The 24,868-nt window shown below is 39.2% G+C and overlaps 1 protein-coding gene across 1 annotated transcript in view; it reads left to right on the forward strand.

The window, feature by feature from the left end:
- The window catches only part of MLIP (muscular LMNA interacting protein), a 241,872-nt gene that overhangs the window by 163,066 nt on the left and 53,938 nt on the right, over window positions 1-24,868 (forward strand). Inside the window, exon 10 of the mRNA XM_054722545.1 lies at window positions 13,110-13,154. Coding sequence (XP_054578520.1) covers window positions 13,110-13,154 — 45 coding nt within the window. The remainder of the gene's footprint in view (window positions 1-13,109; window positions 13,155-24,868) is intronic.

Consider the following 24,868-nt stretch of genomic DNA (forward strand, 5'->3'; position numbering starts at 1 on the left):
GTAGAAAGGGGTAGGATGGTATGATTGACTCAGATGTGGAAAATCTGGTTAATTCAGGTAAATTCATTGAGTAAGTTCCTTTTTAAGGGAGGTCTATATTTTGTCTAAGTAAAGCAGAACTTCAACACCTGCTTTTTGTCTTTCTAATATCAAAGCTTAGATGGCATTCTCATTTCTGTACTGGTTTATTGTGGTTATTATACAATAGTCAACTCATATAATTGAAACATTGATTTGTTCATTTCCAGTAAGAATGCTAGTTTAGTTGATTCAATTAATTATGGGGATACCCTTGATTCAAATAATTATGGGGATCTGGTTCTGAATGTCCTAGATACACACACACATGGCCTCACCCCATTCCTACTCTTTATTCACCTAATAATCGATCACAGTAGAAACAAGATTGTTTCCTAATAAGTGTTTTGTTTTAAGTTTAATGTAAACCATTAAATTATTTTGTTATACACAATATTTGCTAATATGCAGTTTTCATGATCATGAGTAAATAGTTATTAAATTTATATTTTGTGACCTATTTTTTCTGCAATTGGAAAATTTCTGCTTTCATTTAAATCTCTATAATGCAAATAATAAGCTGGGTGAAGTTACTGAATTTTATCACATTCAGGAAATGATGTTTAGACATGTGTAGGAACACTCTTAGAGCATTTTCTAGAAGTTTGCACTGTTATTTTTTTGTTATTATTGGAAGCCATTTGGAGTAATTCCTAAAAGACTGGAGGCATTTAGTAGGCTATACTCAAGTTTACATTTATAGAGTTGCTGCTTGGTAACTGTTTGATGCCGGAAAATCACTTAAGCTCTTACTTTTATCATAAATAATATTAGGGTACTAATAACTATTTGGTTGGTGTAAGGCTTAGGTTGGTTAATGTATGAAAAGCCCCTACAAAAGCTGATACCTCCTCCCACCCCTCCTAACCCTGAGGGTGGGTATTTTGACAGGAATTGGTATAATTCTGGAGGGCCTGCTTCACTCTCCATAGTTAGTAGTGATTTCAAATTATTCTTTAATCAGTTATCAGCCTTAAAGTCAATTAACATTTGCCCCAAACTTTGTGAGAGCATTTGAGTCACTTGAAGCTTACACTGAATTGAACAAAATTGGACAAATGAGTCATTGTTCATTGATTTGACAAATATTTATTGTGTGTCTGCCATACCCCAGTACTCACTGGAGATTCACTGGGATGAGAGATGAACAAGGGCCCCATTTCTAAAACATAGAGGAAGACAGTAAACAATTAAAAGAGTCAATGAGCAAGATACTTTCTTATTGAAATTAGAGGAGAGCTAGCCAGAGAACTGGCCAATGTTAAAACAAATTTATAAAGTTGCTAGTTTTCAGTGTATCAGTATGTCCATTGGATTTTCAAATTTCCTTGGATGATTATAAATAGTTTAACTAAATAATGACAAATTGTATGACTAATTCCTAATTAGGGGGCCTTTGGTGAAAGGCTGTCTTTTCTCCATTAAGACAAGAAAGCCAATGCAAGAAAATTAGTTTTCTTTTTTATTATTTATTGTACTCATTGTTCAATGTCCCATAGTGTTTTCTAGGATGACCCAGAAGCATTAAAATCACCATCAAGTCAGAATAATTAAAGTCAAAGCTTTCTCTAATTTATGGTGTACTTGACCCTTGTTATTTTAAAGTACAGTTGACCCTTGAACAACACACGTTTGAATGTGCAGGTCTATTTATATTTCAGTAAACAGTACAAGTGTAGTTTCTCTTCCTTATGATTTTTTTAAATAACATTTTCTTATATCTGATTTACTTTATTGTAAAAATACAATATATAATACATATAATATGTGAAATAAGTGTTAATTGACTGCTTAAGTTGTCTGAAAGGCTTCCAGTCAACAGTAAGCTATTACTAATTAAATTTGGGAGGAGTCAAAAGTTATATTTGGGTTTTTGGCTGAGTGGGAGGTCAGCATCCTTAACTCCTGCATTGTTCAAGGTTTAACTGTGATTTAATTGAGGTTATCTTAAGTGTAATAGAATTTAAACTAGGCTAATGACATGTTGAATACCTTCCATTGGTCACTTTGTGGGATTGATTATATTAATTTATCATCAACATTTCACTGGATTATTATTAACAGGTGCCAAATTCAACAATAATAATAACTAATATTTTAAATCTTAGCTTTCAAATGAAGTTTAACTATCTCATTTAACGTTTCATCAATCTTATGAGGTGGATATTGTTATTACAAAATCTCCATTTTACAGAGAAAGGAACCAAGTGTCAGAAGTCACAATAGGCAAAACCAACCTAGGACTTACACATGTCAAAGCCCTTGACATTAATATTCGTGCAAACCTACAAAAGCTGGGAATAGTGTTAAATATTTTATCCACAAGTATATATTGTCTGGGTCTAAGTCAGGGGTCCTCAAACTTTTTAAACAGAGGGCCAGTTCACTGTCCCTCAGACCGTTGGAAGGCCGGAGTATAGTTTAAAAAAACTATGAACAAATTCCTATGCATACTGCACATATCTTATTTTGAAGTAAAAAGACAAAATGGCAAAAACACCCGCATGTGGCCTGCGGGCCGTAGTTTGAGGACGCTTGGTCTAAGTTGTTCATGCCCAATAACCATTAGTCAAACTTTGAATAAATTATTTCATATTTGGTGATATCTGATAATATTTTACTAAATTTCTAGTGTTTTAAAGCACTTGCTTATATGTAAATTAACTCATAACTTATCAGGTAATTTATGAGTGATTATTTCTCATGACACTTTTAAAAAGTTTCTTTCCCTCTATGTAAATGAATGAAATTTTCTATTTAAATTTATATTTCATTCTGTTTTAATTCTATCATCTTTGGAGGTGAATGTCATTTTTTTTCTTCGCATTACACTTAACCTTTGTAGATGTTTATTTTTTTATTAACTAATACCAATGAGCAAGTTTAAATTCATTTCAGTCATATAATTCAAAATCATAGTATACTCTTAATAAAGAGCAACCTCAGAAAACAGGGCAAGTATTTGGACCTATGACTAACTTATCAAAAAAACCCTTAGTTGAAATCACATTCTATTGATAACAGCTTATATTATAAACTGTCTACACTTCACGGATTACTTTTTAATGTCAGAGAAATAACAGAATATTGAATATTATATAGTGTACAGGTAAGATCTCATTTTAATGAGCTTGAGGGACAGAAAATGTCATTACAATTTCATACATACTGCTTTCAAAATATCACAATATATTAAAAAGTGTCAAACTTTATTAAAAATATTCCCCACTATATATACAGATATTCATATAAAGGTCATCATCTCAATTTAGCCAGATCACAAACTCCCCTTGCTGCTATACTTGGAGATGTTGCTAGGCTGGAGTGTTTCAGAGGTGATGCGCACTAATGTAGTCATGGATTTCAGGCTGAGGTGACTTAAATCCAATCCACTTAAATCCAGGTGTGGGTTCAAATATGTTTCCATCAGATGTAAGCAGAGATTATATGAGTTACAGGAATAGTTGTAAACAATTTAAGCAAGAAATTACACTCTACTGATCAGTCTTATTTCTTTCCTTTATGTTTAGAAATATTTCTGTGGTATGCTCATGTGAAAGGGGATGAGGAGGAAATGGAAGATAATTATCTGGGTTCTACTAGTGAGGAGGAAAATAAAGGATTTAATGAGGCAAGTTTTATGCCTTGTATTCTTCTCATAATCATTTCAGACTTCTTCAAGCATGATGGGGCTATAATCCAGGCTATAGAATATAGCTCATGTGATTTTGTTTCACAGTGTGCCATTCTTACACTCATCTCTAATGCTGTTCTTCACAGTCAGTATTAACAGGAATAGATATGAGTGACTAAAAACAGGGTTGTTCAAATCCAATTTCTTTGAGTTCATTTTTAGGTACTTCAAATTGCTTCTCTACCTTAGTTTAGTTGACTGATAGACAGTTGTTCCTATAGAGTAGTCTCCTCCCTGTACTCATGGCTCCAGTCTCAACTCACCAAACAATATTTCCTCACTTTTTGAAAAATAATTGCTACAATTTTGATAGCAGAACTATAGCTACAACATTTAACAAACATAATTAACCTGTATTAGGCAAGCAAAAGGAAGCTCCTCAAAAGGTTTAACATGATTGGGTTGGTTGAAAGACTGGCTTGTATTCATAATGATACACATAAGCCAATATTTTTTCTTTGGTAAATGACCTGCAGTGGCTTTATAGATATTTACTCCAACCCAAGGTTCACACTGAACTCTGTCCTTACTCTGGGAAGTTTCTTGTAATACTGATATAAAGTCTGTTGTATTAGATGAAATAAAAATGTACTGGGGCTATCTAAAGTCTTTAATTATTATGTCATGATCCCCAGTGAAGGAATTTTGGGGACTGGATACAAAGTTATTTGGGTTTTCCCTAATTTAATTAATACGTTTGCTTGAGCATTTTATCTTTTTTCTCTAATAGTTTGATATTATTTAACACAATGTACTGATAAATGTTAGTAAAGTAGTTAACTTGTGCAAATAGTTTATTTTAAACTAGTGCTCTGGTGTATGAAATCCTGCACATTAAAAGGTAATTAATTAGAGGAAATATTTTAATATTGCTATTTGCCCTTTCTCTATAATAGAAGTGTCAGAGATGAAAGAAAATTAGTAAAATGTATATGAAAATCTTCCTCCTGTCAGGGTCTGGGGCGCACCGTGCCACCTAGAGTCAAGTCCTTGCCCACCACTCACACATGCTTTGAAAATGCAGGAGACTCAGACCAGTCCAGCCCCACCCCCATTGGGTGAGACCCAGCCCCAGCCCTGGCCAGCCCCACCTCCATCAAGCCCCTCTGGGCGGGGGGCTTAGCCTCAGGTCCCCCAGCCCGGCACTGGGCTGAGGGCACAGCCTCAGGTCCCCAGGGGGCATGGCCTGAGGTCTCCTGGCCCAGTGCCCAGGTTGGGGGCATGGCCTAAGGTCCCCCATCAAGCCCCGCCAGGCGGGGAGCACGGCCTGAAGTCCCTGTTAAACCCCACAGGGCAGGGGGCGCAGCCTGAGATCCGTCGCCCCGGCCAGGTGTCATGCAGCCTCAGGTCCCTGCTGTTCGGTCATGACATTATGGCGTCCCAGCTAACTTGCATATTACTCTATTATATAGATAGGTGTGTAACCTCTTCTTTCCTTTATTACATAGATACAAATTTAACTGGTTTGTTTTAGTCAAGATGCATTTAATTCAGCATATTTCACAGTAGATACTATTTAACTTAGGAAATTCATAGAGAATTCCCTCACATTATTGCAATAATGTAAAATTAACTAAAGAGTAAAAACTAAGATTTCAAAAGAAGTCATTATTACTCATGTTAAAAATGAAACTCTAGGTGAACAGAAGAAACACTGGTGCCAGAGGAAATAGGATTCTTCCATGGTATCACAGGAAGTGCATTTCAGGGCTACACACATAGGAGGATTTGAGGTGTAGTAGCAAGATTTATTACAGCAAAAACAAAGGACTGCCCCCAGGTACACCAGGCCCAATACCTCATCTACAACCAGGTGTTTAGTAGGGGTTTACCTATGAAAACAGAAGAAAAAACAAAGTTTAGTGATCAGAGCAAATTATAAACCCTTTTCTGAGTCTGTAAGGCTGTCAGCTGAGAAGGATTTTAGATGCAAGGCTTTTGCTGGAATGAAAGCAAGAAGCTGCAATCTGATAAATCCTCCTTGGCTGCAGTTTGAACATCCCTGGTGATGTCATCAGGTGATCAGGTTAATTCTGTGTGGCGGACACAGCCTTAGAAAAAAGTTCTCTGTAATTCTAAGTCAAAGGATGGGAGAGAAAGGAGACATCAGGATTCAGTTCAGTTTACAGGTGACAAATAAAACTTTGAAGACCTTTAACTGAATTGGAGTGTAATATCCACAACTGGGCATTATGATTTTTTTATTGAAACATAATTTCTCCCCCGGAAATCATCCTCATTTTTATTAAAGAGCCAAATTAAGACCAATTTATTTAGTATATTAAGTCCAGTTTCAGTTTGCCCTGGTTATTTGCATAAACACAGTGAGAATAGCAATTGATCACATAGGCTCTTTTAAATCTGCCTTTCTGGAATCTCATAAGGAATCTCTAGAATGAGCTTTAATTAGCCTCGTAGGGCAATGAAGCCAAGCCACACAGTTGCTATCAGGTTTTGCCTACTATACCTGTAGGTTTCCTGGGATGCCTCTAACTGGCCAAACCTCTCATTGCACAGTTTATATTGTGGCTAGACCTTGTTGCAAAAGAAGATTAGGGACTGAGGGTGAAGTTTCGAGTATGCACCCCAAAAGGGATCTCTCTAGGCACTGTGGATGGAGGTGGTATTGCCCATTGTCTTCAGGGAGAGAGATTTCCTTCCTTGTAAAATAGCATGAGTGTCCTCAACACTCCCAAGCCCTGCAACACACGACCAAAACCCCAGGATGATGTGCTACCCGTTTCTGGCCTTGGTGTCTCAAGACCCATGGCTTGCCACCACGCCCCCCCCCTCCCCCCTGACAGAGGTGAAGGTTTTCCAGAAGATTGCAATATGGTTTATGTCCGGGTATGGAGTGTTACCCCATCTTCTGAGGGCAGCCTTACCAATAGTCACAGTGATGATCAAGTATTGCTTAATTGGATTCACTCTGCTCAGTCAGGTGGCTTTGGCTCTACCTGGACTATAAGTATGGCCCATTTCCTCAAGTGGGGCTTCTCGGCTTGATGGCCTTTAGCCTTATCTGGCCTTACCTGAGGTCCCACCCTCATGTCTTTCTGTGTGAGGGGGGCCTAGTACCTCCACTGCCTTGGGTAGAAACTCGTTCTATAACTCTAGTGGTCTGGCTGCTGACCTATTTCCCTGCCTTTCACATTCCCAGCAGCCCTGGTCCTTCAAGGGCCCTAGTAGGCAGAGGGCAGCCACCCTGAGAAGGGAAGGGGGGTTCCTGTTATGTCATCTCCAAGGCTCTCATGGAAAATTGGTTTTAACAACCAGTGGACCCAGGAGGGATTAGGGAAGATCCCTGGTGTCCTACGTATATGGCCCTAGTTGGGCCAGACAGACAAGACCGCATCTCTGGCCCTAGGGGTGAATCTTGTCAGCCTTCTCTAAGCAGATGATAAATTGCTGGATATCCCCGTGTCTGAGAGAGCATAGGAGTTGTTGGAAAGATTAACAAACATTCAGTCAGTCTCAAGATTAGTTTCCTCTTGTGGAAGTTCTTTTAAAATCATTTTCCCAAATTGTTTAATATAAAACTCCCCATTTTTGTAACTGCTTGCAAGTAAAGGCTTTCTATTTACTGTATACCAGCAGGAGCATTAATGAGGGCTGGGATCTGGGAATTTTTGGCCTTGGAGGCACAATTTCCCATGTTTAACTGCACAGTTCAGGGAACTTGGCACCCTGGGCTCACAGGGCCCCTGGGGTACAAAGGAGCAGCAGCAGTTGTAACGGGAGCAGGGAACATGGCAATGAGCTGTGGGCCCCATTGCATCGCATCGGGGCCCAGGCTGCAGGTGAGCCACAGAGCCAGGGGAATGCTGTCTGGCCTTGGGGCCGTGGGGAGGGAGCAGAGAGAAGGAGGGGAGTTTCTGATCTGAAGCTGGAATGGGCAGGCAGCAAAGCAGCAGGGTTGAGAATGGAACAAAGAATCTGAGAGTATACACAGGCAGCAGCAGAGGGAGGACAGATGAATGAAGAAAAGACTTCTGAGGACAAGGGAGGTGAGGTCCTAGCTCTCTTTGCACAAACCACAACTCCTCCTTGTCCCTTCATGGTATCCAGTCATTACTGTTGGGCAATTAAAGGCATCCCAGGAAACCTATAGGTATAGTAGGCAAAACCTGATAGCAACTGTGTGGCTTGGCTTCTTTGCCCTACGAGGCTAATTAAAGCTCATTCTTGAGATTCCTTATGAGATTCCAGAAAGGCAGATTTAAAAGAGCCTATGTGATCAATTGCTATTCTCACTGTGTTTATGCAAATAACCAGGGCAAATTGAAAACTGGACTTAATATACTAAATAAATTGGTCCCTGGAAAACAGCATGAGTGTGGTGTGTAGGGGATGGCGCTGCTGGACAAGTTTTGTATCCTAGAGGTGCCAAATTTGACATGAAGGTGAAAAAGGCATGGTTCAAAAATGAGAAGGAGAATTTTAGCCACTATAGGTCTGATGAGAGGTAAGAACTGGGTGGTAGAGGGAGGGACTAACTTCACAGTGTCCTAGATTAAGTTGGAGGAAGGGCATCCCTGGACGAAGGTGGGTCACACTTTTTTGAAGCCCTTCTTGTTTATCATACTCAATTCAAATTAGGCTAAGGGTAACCTTCTAAGCTCTTCTTCTTCTTCTTTTTTTTTTTTAAATAAATATATTTTATTGATTTTTTTACAGAGAGGAAGGGAGAGGGAGAGAAGGTTAGAAACATCGATGAGAGAGAAACATCAATCAGCTGCTTCCTGCACGCCCCCCACTGGGGATGTACATGCCCTTGACCGGAATCGAACCTGGGACCCTGCAGTCTGCAGGCCGACGCTCTATCCACTGAGCCAAACCGGTTAGGGCTAAGCTCTCCTTCTTGAAGCAGGCCTTTTTTCTCTGCACTTCTTGGGCAGGAAAGGGAAAGCAGCCAGTCTGTTGCCAGGGGAAATAGGATTCTTCGACAGTGTCACAGACAATGCCTTTCAGGGATACATGCATAGGAGGATTTGAGGTATAGTGGCAAGATTTATTGGAGCAAAAACAAACGAAGGGCTTAGGCAACATCTCATTCACGCTCAGCTCCATCTCACTGTGGAAGAAGTCCAGTTTCTGGGGCCCCAGGTCCGTACTTGTCCTCACCAAGCCCAGGATGAGGGCCAGGACCCAGAGCTACCATGCCATGAACTTGGCATTCAAGGCTCCAGTAGTCCAGCACCATCTCTGCTCCTGCCCAGCTCATGATCGGTGCTGTGCTTCACAGCTGCTGAAGAGAGAGAGTGAGAAAAAGGGTGCCACCGAGACAGACCTTTGTTAAACGTGGATTACATATCATTGGGCTTGGGAGGAAGGAGGCTTTCTGTCAAACTAGTCTCTTTCCTGGATCTTCCCAGAGCTAAGCTGGTACCTCTTCCCCACCTCCCCCATCCAATTCCTTTCTGAGATCTTTGGGGGGTTTCTTGCCCTTATCCTAATCCATGCTTTTCCCCGGGCTTTTCTCTTCACCTTTATGGTTGCCATTTTTGCTCCTATTGTGCAGGCCTCATAGTAAAAGAACCTCCCACAGTGCCATCTTGGCTTCTACTGCCCAAGCCTCAACAGAGGAATTTCCCCCTCACTATTTATCTCTCCCTGCTTAATGGGGGTGCGGGTGGGGGCAGGGAGGAGCCCATTGTTCCCTGAGGAGATTGGAAAGCTGGTCCTTCTGCCTATTTAAGGATTGGGGTGTGTTTGGTGGAGGGTGCGGCTCTTTTCTGGAGTGTCTGTGAAGCTGCCCCTTCCTAGTTAATCCACTTAAATGTCTGGCTCCCTTTGTTTTTACTAATATCTAACTAGCTGCCTACTGTAAGAACATGGTCATGTACAGTCTGAAGGGCAGTTTTCTGCAGCAATGACTAATCATAAACCTCAGTGCACACTTCCCTGGTCTTCAGCAATTAGAGACAGGGGCACCTAGCCAAGACAGCCTGATGCCAGGTATGGCAGCCAGCAGTGACAGTCCTGAAGAATGGCATGACACCAAAAGCAGAAAACACACAAGGACCACAGGGGCCTCATTGTTATGTTTGGTGATTCACACGCCTATACGGTATACTTGGCAATATTGTAAGAACCACCAAGTTTTCAATGTTCAGTATGTTTCATCTCTCAGAGTGGAAAAGCCACATGGACACATTTATAATAAACCCTGACAAATGTTTGCCATTTTTTAAAAGAATAGAAATATTTAGGAACACAACTTTATTATATTTTAGCTAAGTATATTTATAATTATGCACCTGTAGGTTGACTATTTCCCACGGAAGGTGAAGGCTTCGCTGATGTGGGAGCTCAGCCTCCCATTTAAATGCAGCGATGCTTGTTAAAATATAACTGTTAAAATATGCCTCTGTAACCCAGCCTAAAAGGGAGAAAGGTAAACCTCCGAGTGCCAGAAATGAAGGGCAGCTCCAGGCAAAAGGATCACAGAAAAGAAGAAGCTAAAGCTTGATGGAACAGAAGTAACTCAGAACCTAGGTGCTGGCAGCCAGGAGTTTAGATTTTAAGTTTCACTACATAACAAGTCTAAGCCCTGTAAAGGAATTATTTGTGTACATCTGTGATGGCAGAAATCAGGCCCCGGTGGGAAGGGACAAACCAAACGCATCGGATGTTCAGAAAAAGACTGTTTATTGGCACCGATGCTGGCTCAGTGGGGTCCTCTCCAGAGGCTGAGCTCTGAGCAAAGCCAGGTTTGGCCTTATATATCTCCCTAGGCTCTTTTGTCTCCCATGTATGGCACATATACACATTTTAGACATTCTTTCTAGTTATGTGCTAAGCTTCCAGGTATTTCACAGGCCTTCCACATCCCTTGCAATTTGCACCGAAGGCCTGTTGCCTAGGCTACAGAGGGAGGACTGAGTTTCTTATTTGCGCCTCGGGGAAAGTTCATGGACCGCAGGCAGAGAGTGCTGCGCACCTGAGGGCAGACCTCCCCTGCTTCCCACTGTCAATTCGCCAAGAAGCCAGCGAGATTACAGGAGCTGAGGCGTAGTTATGGTGGTGCGAGCAGAGAGGGGGTTTGTCATTTCACATGCAGGAGTCTAGAAGGCCATGTGGTACATAAAAAGGAAACAGAACAAAGATAAATCCATCTATTGTCTTTACCTTGCACTCTTGGGTAGTAAAATAGATATCCATAAGAAAGTAGGTCCTAAGCCTGTGAAATTTAAGATGTGGTGATATGTCACCCTTGATATTTAGAAATATCAGGGTGGTAAAATAAAATGGAAACAGATCCAGAGCAAGTAAAATTCAACAAGGGTAAATTTGAAATATATTGTAGAGATAGTTTTCCAACTCAGGGTTTCTCAGACATCTTCAGAAATCATCACTAGTTACCCTGACTAAAGATGGACTTAAAAAAAAAAGCCATAAAATGAGTATAGATTATCATGTGGAAGAAGCATGAGAGAGAGAGAGAGAGAGAGAGAGAGAGAGAGAGAGAGAGAGAGAGAGAGAGACTCAGCAGATACAAGAAATAGGAGATTTTGCCGACACCAGTTTGGCTCAGTGGATAGAGCGTCGGCCTGCGGACTGAAAGGTCCCAGGTTCGATTCCGGTCAAGGGCATGTACATTGGTTGTGGGCACATCCCCAGTAGGGGGTGTGCAGGACGCAGTTGGTCGATGTTTCTCTCTCATCGATGTTTCTAGCTCTCTATCCCTCTCCCTTCCTCTCTGTAAAAAATCAATAAAATATATTTTTAAAAAAAGAAAGAAATAGGAGATTTAGCAATGCAGGTCTATAGAAAAATCTGAAAAGAATTAACAAATGTATTAAAACTATTAAAACAGTTAATAGGAGTTATAGTTACCATAAAACATATTTGAAAAAGAACCAAATAGAACTTCTGCTAGTTAAAAATAAATTCATTAAATAAAAGTTCAATTGTGTTAAACATACTAGTATACAGTTGAAGAAAAATTAACTGTTGATCTTATATATGGAAACCATGCAGAATGCAGCATAATGATATAAAAGTATATGAAAGGGAATCTTACAAAAATGGATGCTGGATTGAGAAGATCCAACATATATTTCATAGAAGTTCCATAAGATGAGATTAGATGTAATTGGAGAAAGGTAATAATTGAAGAGGTATTCGTAGAGGATTTTCCAGAATTGAAGAAAGATATGCACACTCAAAATAAATAAACTAAGTCCCCAAAAAGATACATAAAAATAAACTCACCCGCAGACACATCTTAGTGAAATTACAGAATGTCAGAGAGAAAAATCTGAAATGCTAAACAAATGTGAAGACAGCTGATCTGCCAAGTCATGACATTTAGATTGACAGCAGTAACAGAAGCCAGAGATGGTGAGATAGTACCATGAGGATGCTGTGGGACAATGACTATTACCCCAGAATTCGATGTCCAGTGGAATTCTCATTCAAGAATGAGAACAAAATTAAAATATTTTCAAAGTCCAGGACAGTAAGGCCTGAAAAAACTCCCAAAGCATTTACTTCAGTAAGAACGAAACTAAATCCACACTAGAGTGAAATGCAGAAACAAAGGATAAGGAAATAATAATGACCTCCTCTTTAACTGAAAACAACTAAAAACCAAATCACTTTATTTCACAAATCATGAAAACTCTGGGGTTACTTTTATATAAAGATTCTTAAAGAAAAATCTGATTTTGTTTCAATTTGCATAAATATATATAAATATACAACAATGCGCTATATTTAAGTAAAATGTTGAGTATGCAGAGAATGAAATATTATGTGACCTTGAAGAATTTTTTTAATCCTCACCCAAGGACATGCTTAGAGAGGGAGGGAGGGAGGAAGGGAGGAAGGGAGGGAGGGAGAGAGCGAGAGAGAGAGAGAGAAATGAGAAAAATCAATGCTAGAGAGAAACATTTTGTCTTCTATGTACTCCTCAACTGGGAATCAAACCCACAACTCAGGTATATGCCCTGCCCAGGAATCAAACTGGCAACCTTTTGGTGCACGGGATGATGCCCAACCAACTGAGCCACTCCGGCAAGCACCTTGAAGAATTTTTGATGTCTTGTGATAGTGCTTATGTTAAGATGTTCAGAGAAATCAACATATAATACATCATATTCATTATTATGTGAGCTGAATAAAAATACACAGGAAAAATATTGTAAGGCAATGTACCAAAAATGCATTTTTGGTGGTAGAATATTTTTTTTTAATTATATATTTTTTCAAAAATCTTACAATGGATATATCTATTACTTTAATAATAAAAGAACTTCAAAATACTTAGTAACATAGATATTTTAGTAAATTATGAATTTTGCTAAATAAACACCATGTTTATATTTTGCAGGCAAACCTCTCTTCACCATCGTCTACAATATCTGAGAGTCAGCTGGTACGTATCCTCTTACTAAGTCATAGACCTAGTTTAGAAAATTCTGACCCTTCAAGACAACATTATTTGAGCAAAAGTGAACTGAGAATAAATTGACTTCATATAAGTTTATTTGCTTACTTTTCTAATAAAAGCTTTACTAATGCTCCATGGGAGTTGTTTTGTAAGCTAACACATACACAAACCCAGACACAGACCCTATTTGCCAATAACTTGCATTTAGTAGTGATATTAGAATAGAATTAGCGGGGGTCAGAAGCAAGCTATTGGAATTTAGAGAAGGAGAGAGCTCACGTCCTAATGGGAGAGATCAGAAGAGGGTTCAAGGAAAAGGTCACATTAGATAATGCAGGGTAGGCTCTGGACTTGAAGAAATGAGGCTGGACTAGACCAGTGATGAGCAGTAGAAATATGGTGAGAATCACAATGCAGGCCACATACGTAATTTAAAATTTGTTGGTAGCCACATTAAAAAGTAAAAAGAAACAGATCATATTCAATATTATATTATTACTAGAGGCCTGATGCATGAAATTCATGCAAGAGTAGGCCTTAGCAGCCGCGGTGGCTGCCTGGATTTGTCCCTCACAGCCATGGCAGCTGCCTCCATTCTGCGGCTGCAGCCCCGGCTTCGTCCAGAAGGACGTCTGGTCTAATTAGCATATTGTGTTTTTATTATTATAGATATGTTCAATTATATTATTATTATGTATTATATATAATATTCTATAACAATGTATTATATATTATATTCAACAATGTGTTTTACTTAACTATAAATATCATTTTAACATATAATCAATACATATAAAATTGAAATGTTTTACATTACCTTTGTGGGACACTATTTTTGAGTCCTGTTTTACATTTATCTTTTACAGTCAATCAATTCAGACTAGCCACATTTCAAGGGTTCAACACAAGGACTAGTGACTGCTGTGTTGAGGGCACAGATTGAGACTCTAGAAGCTATTATTTATAGATAAATATTTATTAAATAGGAGAATTATTTTTTCATAGTAAATTGAAACTATGAAATAAGTTGACAATTAATGAAGATTTTCTTTATAATTTTAATTTTTATTGTTTATAACTGTAAATTCCTGAACAATAGGCACCTTCAGGAAGATTAATAAAAAATTCTAGAAAAATAGTTCTTAAACTTCTTAAACATTAAGAAGACAAAATCACTGCTTAATACTGATTTTTTTCTCCCTTTAAAAAAATGTTTTAATGTCCTACATCCATGGCAATCAAGTCATCTTGTTATTATCATGTCACAATGACAACAATATTTTTATTTTGCCTAAAAAAAATCATAAAAGGGTATTTTTAACTCTTAAAGTAGCCTGATTCAATCAAACCGCTGGCTATGGTGGTGTATATATATATCCTATATAATAAAAGCCTAATATGCTAAGTGTCTGGTCAACGGATCGGCTGTTCAACCAATCAAAGTGTAATATGCTAATGATATGCTAAGGCTGCTCAACTGCTCACTATTATGTGCACTAACCATCAGGGGGCAGACAGTTGACCGGTCGATCAGTTGCTATGACATGCACTGACCACCAGGAGGTAGACACTCTGACCAGTAATTTAGCTTGCTGCTGAGGTCCGGCTGATCAGGACTGAGCAAGACAGGCTGGACATGCCCTGGAGCCCCCCATGGTCCTGCCCCAGCTGACCAACCTCCTACATCCCTCCCCAGCCATGATCATGCACCAGTGGGGTCCCTCAGCCTGGCCTGAACCCTCTAGCAATCTGGGACCCCTTGGGGGATGTCAGAGAGCTGGTTTGGGCCAATCCTACAGGCCAGGCTAAGGGACCACATTAGTGCACGAATTAGTGCACAGGGCCTCTAATATATACTAGAGGCCCAGTGCATGAAATTCGTGCACGGCAGGCGAGGGGTAGTTCCCTCAGCCCAGCCTGCAACCTCTTGCAATCCGGGACCCTGCAGGATCGGGCCTAAACCAGCAGTTGGACATCCCTCTCACAATCCAGGACCACTGGCTCCTAACCACTCACTTGCCTGTCTGATTGCCCCTAACTGCTCGCCTGTCTGCCTGCCTGCCTGATCACTGCTAACCACCTCTGCCTGCCTGCCTGATCACCCCTAACCACTTGCCTGCCTGTCTGATCACCCCTAACCACTCACCTACCTGCCTGATCTCCCCTAACAGCCTCTGCCTCAGCCCCCACTGCAGCAGCTTCATCCAGAAGGACGTCCAGAATGATGTACAGAAGGTCGTTTGGCTGTCCAGACTAATTAGCATATTACACTATATATTTATTTATACACACACACACACACACACACACACACACACACACACACACGTATATATACTAGAGGCCCAATGCACTAAAATTCGTGCACTGGAGGGGGTCCCTCAGTACAGGACCTCAGGGGATGTCCACCTGCCAGCTTAGGCCAGCTCCCTGGGGGATTGGGCCTAAGCTGGCAGTCATACATCCCTCTGGCAGCCTGAGAGCCCTCAGGGGATGCCCAACTGTCAGCTTAAAACTGCCAAGGAGGCGGGAGAGGCTCCTGCCACCGCTGCTGTGCTCACAGCCATCAGCCTGGCTATACCAGAGCAGAGCTCCCCCTGTAGTAGTGTACTGACCACCAGGGAGTGCACTGACCACCTGCATTGAGCATCTCCCCCCTGGTGGTCAGTGCATGTCATAGCAACTGGTCATTCCTGGTTGTTCCGACATTAGGGTCAATTTGCATATTACCCTTTTATTATATAGATATATATATATATATATCACTAGAGGCCTGATGCATGAAATTTGTGCAAGGGTAGGCCCTCGCAGCCCTGGCTGCCTAGTGGCCCTGGCTGCTTGGTGGCCCTGCAGTCCCAACCCCCACCCACTGGTCATTCTGGAAGATCATTCTGCAGTCTGGTCTAATTAGCATATTAGCTCTTTATTATATAGGGCTAGAGGCCCAGTGCATGAAACTGGTGCACAGGGGTGGGGGTGTTGTCCCTCAGCCCAGCCTGCACCCTCTCCAATCTTGGGTCCCTCTCACAATCCAGGACTGCTGGCTACCAACTGCTTGCCTGCCTGTCTGCCTGCCTGATTGCTCCTAACTGCTTCTGCCTGCCAGCCTGATCACCACCTTACCACTCCCCGGCCAGCCTGATTAATGCCTAACTGCTCCCCTGCTGGCCTGATTGCCCCTAACTGCCCCCACCCTGCTGGCCTGGTCACCCCTAACTGCCCTTCTTTGCAAAGCCTGTCACCCCTAACTGCCCTCCATTGCCAGCCTGGCCGCCCCTAACTGTCTTCCCCTGCAGGCCTGATAGCCTCCAACTACCCTCCCCTTCAGGCCTGGTCACCCCCAAATGCCCTCCCCTACAGGCCTGGTCCCCCCAAACTGCTCCCCTGCAGGCCTGGATCCCCCCCTAACTGCCCTCCCCTGCAGGCCTGATCACCCCCAACTGCCCTCCCCTGCAGGCCTGGTCACCCTCAACTAGCCTCCCCTGCAGGCCTGATCCCCCAAATTGCCCTCCCCTGCTGGCCTGGTCGACCCTAACTGTCCTTTCCTGCCAACCTGGTCGACCCTAACTGTCCTTTCCTGCCAACCTGGTCACCCCTACGGCCCTCCCCTGCTGGCCTGATCACCCACAACTGCCCTCCCCTGCCAGCCATCTGTGGTGGCCATCTTGTGACCACATGGGGTGGCCATCTTGTGTGAGGGTGTGACAGTCAATTTGCATATTGCCTCTTTATTATATTGGATAATGCTGGATTGGGACCAAAAAACCTACATTATACTTCCTGCTTTGACTCTAACTACTGGACTAACAGTAGATAAGTCATGAATCTGTAAGTCTGTGCCTCAAACTCCTAATTGAGCAATAAGAGCATTCTATTACATACTTTCCAAGCCTTTCTAGTGCTGTGAGTCTATCATTACTAACACAGTGAAGTGAAGGAGTTGCCATGGAAACAAGCACTGCAATCATGTAATGAAGATGAACAGTTTTCCACTTTAGATATGGAAATATTACCACAACTAGTTTAATATTTCAACTAATAATAAACTTTTTTATTGAGAATAATGTTGAAAATCAATAATATTTATAATATTCTCATATATATTTATACTCAATAGAGTAAGAAATACAGATTTTAGATATTGAATGGTTAAATATATATATTTAGTTATATACAAATATTTATTTTAGAGCTATATATATTATCAGACTGACTTATATATGAGATAGTTCTTGGCTTAATATTTTAAGAAACTATTTCAAAGAGGCAAATATAAATAATGACTTCAGAAATGGTACATAGTAAAAACAACCCATTCTAGATATAATATATAAACATTTTCCTGCATAATAAAATAATTCCATAAATTTTTCATTGTGTTCTCTAGGGGAAAAACAAAAGCATTGCTTTGACTGACTGATGATAATTTCTTTGCATTTACTTTAGACTTTTTCTCTAAAGAGTTCACAGAATTTCTTAACTAAGATTTAAATTAAATTTTAATACCCAAATCCCCTAGAGATATAGAAAGGTTTGTGAAGGGTTTGTTATCAAGTAAGCTTATCATGTAAAAAAAAGAACATCTCCTGCATTGATATAATTATTCAGTACAATCACTTTGACTTCATTTCATGACATTAACCCTGGATTTAGATTACCTGAGAATAAAATAGATTAAAAATAATTGCATGGAGCGATGTTATATGACATTTGCTTTTAAAGGATTTATAATTTTTTTACTTTTAAGTAATATAATTTCTGAATAAAATTGTAATTGTATTCACTTTTATGAATGAATTTCCAATATTTTGCCATCATGAATTCTCTTCAGGATTAATCTTTGAATAAATTAAATAAGAATGCTTTTGAAAAACAAAACTATATATATATATAAGCATTCTTAAATATATGTACATACACACACATATAGATACCATATAAAAAATACTGGGATCTTGTGATAGATTATAATTAAAATTAAGTAAATGATGTATGTTTTGTATACAATAAGTATTTAAACTTATTTGACTTCTGTTTTAAATGAGAAATGAAATAAACTGGTTGAAAATATATGATAAATTACTGTGGTAGCAAAAGCTTAATACAGAAGCCATTTTGCTTTTGAGGATTGGCTTTTTAAGGATATATTGCTTTTTCATAATTTTTTTCTTTTTAATTTGGCTAATGTATTTGCTTCTTTACATGGTCACTGTGCCAATTCAACATTGGAAAGGGAAAAAAATGACCTGACCCTTACTCTTAAAATATATTTACATCTTTATTCTGGAAGCCAAATTATTTAATTATGGGTTCAAGGAGAATAATTTGGGGGCCCTTATGAAATTAACTCACCAATCTGTGCCTCAATTTATCTTTGTTTCCATTAAACAATATCACAGTACATCAAAACTGGAAAGAAACTTAGAGATGACTGTATTGGAAATACCCATCTATAAAATAGAATTTGGTATAATTCCTCTGTCAACTTAAAGGAGTTATTTTAAGGCTCACGTGTCATAACACGTGATGTTGCCAATGTAGCCCTGTTCACACGGGAGGAGTTATTATTGTACACAAAAATCTCTAAAATATTACTCTGAGGTGATATGATTGGCCATTTTTACAGATAAATAGATTATCTAAGATCACAGTGTTAGTGGTCATCTTTGTTCTGTGTGACTTTCAAAAGGAATTGTGCATTTTAGATAATTGGAGGGGAATAAGAAAAGGTTGAAGAAGTTGGGAAACTGGGCTTCTATGAAAGGGTGACATTCATTGGACATTTGTGTGAGGTAGCATTTTAACATTGCCTGCAAAGATGTGATCACTTACAGAAGAGGAGAAGACCGGGTAGGGTCAATAGTGTGTTGAGATTTTGCACCTGTAAATGATGCTTCCCTAGAATAATAAACGGAGCAAAAGAAAGGAGGATGTAGGTTGAAACTTCACATGCTTTCCTAATTCCTGAGCTGAGTCATCACAATATTAACAGAGGCCAAAGGGATCTCTTTTCTCTGCATAAGAAAACAGGTTGGGCTCTGCAAGATGGGGAAAATGCCAGTCTTCCTTGGAGGAAGGTAGGGGAGTGTGGTTTAGATGACATTGGGCTTTTGCTTTTGAAATTTCATGCCATTAAAAAAATGTTCATCGTTACTCATGATGGAATACTGAATCTAGAGAGTACAAAAAATAGATTTGAAAATGAAGTCACATGGCCATATACTGGCAAAAGCAAATGCAGTTTCCTGGAACACCACAAGAAGAGTGCTTAAACTTGGAGAAACTTTGTTCCCAGTTCTGAATGCCAGCTGATGTGTCCTGCTTTAGTGGTGCATGACTCATCCTTCTGAGGGCTCTTGAGTCTCTGTTGTTCAGAAAATGTGGCCCCGAAAGCTTTTGTGTAGAACTGATGTCTTCTTTAAGCTAAAAGGCAGTTTGTCCTTGACCAGTTTTTCCTTGACACAACATACTTAAACGCTGGCATTTATCATACACGCCTCCTCAGATTTGAGTCATGCCATTGTCTTTTCTCTAACCATTGAAATATTTCAATCCAGCCCATCTGTCTTGTGTACATTCTACAAAATGTTTCTTGAGCCATGGGATATGGCTTATAATTATTGAAATTTTATGTATGTTTATTTTTGTACAACTACCATAGTAATTATAAGTGTTTCTTTGAGGGGGGAAAAACAAACAAACACATCAGGTAGATGCTATTATGGATAGGTCATTTAGCATTAACACTGTATTATAAATGTGAAAATAGAAAAATAATTTTCTTTCAAATTCCTTTTATGCTGTTTTTTGTTTTTCTTTACAAAGTTCTGTCAAATATATTATCTCATTAGATTTTCACATCATTTAGTATGGCAGAAATTATTATTTTTATTATTCTGATGAAAAAAAAACTGAAGTACAGATATCTCTAATGCCTTGTCAACAGTCCCATGGCTAATGGGTGGTATAAAATCTGTTTTTGTCTTTTGTTGCCCGCCCCCAACCCCCTGCCAAGTCTTAAAATGTAGTGTTTTAAAATTTGAGATATTTCTTTGAGATATTTCTTAACCAAAAAATGGTTAAGAATTTGCTTCAAGCATGTAATATTATTTATTTAAAATAGTTAAAGATAATAAACATTTATTAATTGAATGAGTAAATCAGCTATATAACTTAGAGAATAATGTTTTTGTCAACAATCTTGACTGGTAGAATGTGTCTTGGTTTCTATGTGCTTGTTGCCACAGTAACTATTAAAAATATAAATAACACCAGAAAATAAAGACAAGGCTGAAGCAGATGGTAAAAGAAACAATGATGACACTTTCAGAGACTCTTTGGATCTATTGAATTGGTAGAATTCCTAGCCATGCTCACAATATTTTCTATTTTCTGTGTTTTATTACACATCGTATTTCATCACAAGGATAAAAATAAGCCCTTAAAAATTGGGATCCTATTTTTAATTCTTTTGTTCCCTCATTACAATCACCTCAGAGCTTACTACTGCAGTCAAAGGCAATTAAAAACTTTAGTACTAGTTGAAGTTACTAATTTAAGAAAGATGATGCTCTAAGAAGCCATTACTTAAAAATATTAGTAATGGACTTTCTAGGTCAATCCTGGCAGTTTATTTTCAGCTTTGTTCTCTAGCCAGAGGCAGTACCAACTTGTTGTCATAGAATTACGAGTACAAGTTCCACAGGGCAGAAACAATCTCTCTTTTTACAGTGGCCTGAGTAGCAATGTTGAAGTATAAGTGTATACTTGATGAGTTATAAACAGAGATGAATAGCAGACTCAAATCAGTGCCTCACAGGCCATTAAAACCTGCCCACAGGCCCTAGGGACTCCACGTACTCTATCTTTTGAACTTTTTCTCTTCTCCCTCAAGACTTCCAATAGAGTTAGATATAATCTCCTGAGTTCCACAGTACTTTTGAATTCTCAAAAAAAGATGACAGTATTATCTTTTGGTTTCAAGTTTTATTACTTATTACCATAAACAAACGGGGGGCCAAAAAATTGTTTTTAATTAGAAGGGTTAAACTCCCTAAAGAAGTGTTATCTGGCCTTAACTTCTTATTTTTTTTTCTTTATTGATTAAGGTATTACATACTAGTATGTGTCCTTATCCCTCCATTACCCGCCCCCTCCCCGCTCATGCCCTCACTCCCCTAGTGTTTGTGTCCATTGGTTTGGCTTATATGCAGGCATACAAGTCCTTTGGTTGATCTCTCCCCCTTACTCCCACCCTCCCCTGCCTTCCCTCTGAGGTTTGACTGTCTGATGAATGCTTCTCTGTCTCTGGATCTGTTTTTGTTCATCAGTTTATGTTGTTCATTATATTCCACAAATGAGTGAGATCACGTGATATTTATCTTTCTCTGACTGACTTATTTTGCTGAGCATAATGCTCTCAAGGCCCATCCATGCTGTTGCAAATGGTAGGAGTTCCTTCATTTTTACAGCAGCATAGTATTCCATTGTGTAGATATACCACAGTTTTCTAATCCACTCATCTGCTGATGGGCACTTAGGCTGTTTCCAAATCTTAGCTATGGTAAATTGTGCTGCTATGAACATAGGAGTGCATATATCCTTTCTCATTGGTATTTCTAGTTTCTTGGGATATATTCCTAGAAGTGGGATCACTGGGTCAAATGGGAGTTTCATTTTTAGTTTTTTGAGGAAACTCCATACTGTTCTCCACAGTGGCTGCACCAGTCTGCATTCCCACCAGCAGTGCACGAGGGTTCCTTTTTCTCTGCATCCTCTCTAGCACTTGTCGTTTGTTGACTTGTTGATGATAGCCATTCTGACAGGTGTGAGACGGTACCTCATTGTCATTTGACTTCTTATATCCATCAGCGATGTTAAGTTCTGTCTTTTATCTTTGAGGGTGGAGTCACTAGCCCACTTTCCTTCTGGTCTTCTATTTGTGAAAGGCAGTGTGGACCCTCTATCCGTGATAGAAGCGTGGATCTTCTATTTCCTCTTCCTGGGTTATGCTATAATCAAAAACTAAATTCAGGAAAAATAATGGGAAACCCCAAGCTGGCAACCAGCACTTCTTAAGGCCTTCATCTTGGGTTATAGCCATTATACAGCCAGCTTTCGCCTGCCAATTAATTTATCCATTCCTCCAATATTTATTTAGTATCTCCTAAGTTTCAGACATGATTCTAGGTATTGGAGATACAAAAGTGAACAAAACAATGATATCTGTCCTCACAGAGCTTACATTCTAGTGGAGAAAGCAATGCAATAAACATGAACTGGTGTTAGATTGTGATAAGTATAATTGAAAAATAATAAGGCAGATAAGAGAAGCAGGTGGGGATTGCAATCCTGGAAAGGGAGAAAAGAATTCCGGACAAGCAAATGCAAACTCCCAAAGGAGGGACTGTCATAGCGTGTGCTCGAGTGGAGAGTGGAGGGGCGAGAGGGAAGTGGGAACAACGTCAAAGGCAAACTATGTCTAGTCTTCTTTTGCCTAGAGTCAACCTCCATGTCTAGGAAATACTGACTACTGAGTGGCAACAAGTTATAGTGCAGGAGAACATTAAGACTAAAAAAAAAAATAGGTGTTAAGTATAATCTAAGATTCAGGGCAACCATATCAAAACCAAGTAAGCAAACTAGAATGAGTAAAACTGCGAGACTTCAGGCAAACCAAGGTTTCGGACAGAGTTCGAGAGGAGAGCATGTGGTAAATCTGGTAAAGTAGAAGAAATCTGAATAGAATCATTATCAAGTTGTAAGACAACCATGAAATCCAGGAAATTTATAGGAACTAAAGAGCATGAAGGCTGGTATAGAAACAAGATGAAGCATCGGTAACTGAGTCTGATACTGAGGAACTTAATATCCAACCAACCAGAAGAGTCCTTCTCTGGTCTCACCCTGGAGGATGATGATCCCAAGAGAGATGATGTGAGTGAAAGGTTCCAGGCCAGGATCACCCAAAATATCTGCCTGCTAGTAGTAATACAGGGACCAGTGGCCATGTTTTCTGGCAGAGACATTCTTTTAGCATATCAAGTGGTCCTGGTCAGATTTATTCTCTTGGCTCTCATCTTTCTGCATACTGCCATCAAGTTTAGCTCTTACTAGTAAAGCTCCTTGTTGGTTTTAGTAGGCCCTGAGTATGGATATTGTTGTATGGATTTCCTGCATCATGAAAGAGCAGGAGAGAAGGAAGAGGCACTGGAGTAGAAGTAGAAGGAAGGAGAAATGAAATAGGAAGACAAGTGGAAAAGAGAGAAAGGAAATCTGGACAATTTAGGATCATGACTCAGACATTGGGCATCTCCCTTCAGACAGGTGGCTGTAGAAATCAGAAACTGCCTGGGCTGTGTTCTATTGAGTTTACTGGAGGGATATTCCTCTCATATCACACTCAACTGTGTGACTTCATGCATAATTGGATGTTACTTGCTCATTTTTTCCCCCTTGAGAGAAATTAGAGTTTCTTAAGTGGGAGATATTTCTCAGCCTGAAAAAACAAACAAACAAAAGAGAGACTTTTCTCAATTTGTGTTTCCCAAGTTGGTATGTGTGTGTGTATATATATATATATATATATAAAACAACTGGGAAAATATCGATTTAAAAAAGTATTTAAATATATAAGTATTTAATATATATACATTTAATATATAAGTATTTAATATATAAGTATTTAATATATATATTTATTTAATATATATTTTATTTAATATATGTATTTAATATATAAGTATTTAATATATAAGTATTTAATATATATATTTAATATATATATTTAATATATATATTTAAAAGTATTTAAATATATATATATATATAAAACAACTGGGAAAATAGCGATTTAAAAAAGTATATATTTTCCCAGTTGTTTTGTAAATATTATATATATATTTATATATATATATAAAACAACTGGGAAAATATCGATTTAAAAAAGTATTGCAGAGCGACATTTATTCAAGACTCAAAATATTTCAGGCAGTTTATAGAGCAGAGAGATAGATGCAGTCCCTGAAGGCTTAACTTGTGAGCATCAGCATTGACTGAGGAGAGCTAATTTACTGTTTTCCGAAAGGAAATGGGGTGGAGAAGAAGAATTACAGCAAAATGCTTAAACAGAAAGAGAGTCACAACTTTTTATTGAATTATTGTTTGGGATGGTTTTGCAAACTTATCAATCATTTTGTGACATTTTACACTATAACAAGATTTTGGTGTTTGGGAAACATCATTTTGAAATTGCCCCAAACTAGATTTCTCTCTCTCCCTCTTCCATCAAACTGACATTGGGTACAAGTTTATGAATCTTGAATGATTGGTCTATTAGCTACAACTTTTTAATGGCAAATTACAGAAGTAAACGACTTTGAAAAAAGGGGGGCGGGGATCCCGTCTAGTGTAAAAGAAGGGGAAAGTCTTCCGTAGCCTCAGGACAAGAAATGCAGCTGGGCCCTAGGAATATTTCCATACTTCTGGAAGGCCCTCAAATGTCTCTGCTTACTGGGCCCCCTCTTTATGCTCTTTGCTTTATCTTTCTTGATCTAAATTATATCTGTTTTAATACAGATTAGGGCTTTCCCATGGTTTCCAAATTGACATAATTTCAACCTCCCAAAGTGACCACAGAGCTGTTTAAATGCCTATTCCACATCCTTTGGAGAGAATATCTGTTTGCTACCCACTGTCCA

Source organism: Eptesicus fuscus, chromosome 10, assembly GCF_027574615.1.
Source record: "Eptesicus fuscus isolate TK198812 chromosome 10, DD_ASM_mEF_20220401, whole genome shotgun sequence".
NCBI lineage: Eukaryota > Metazoa > Chordata > Mammalia > Chiroptera > Vespertilionidae > Eptesicus > Eptesicus fuscus.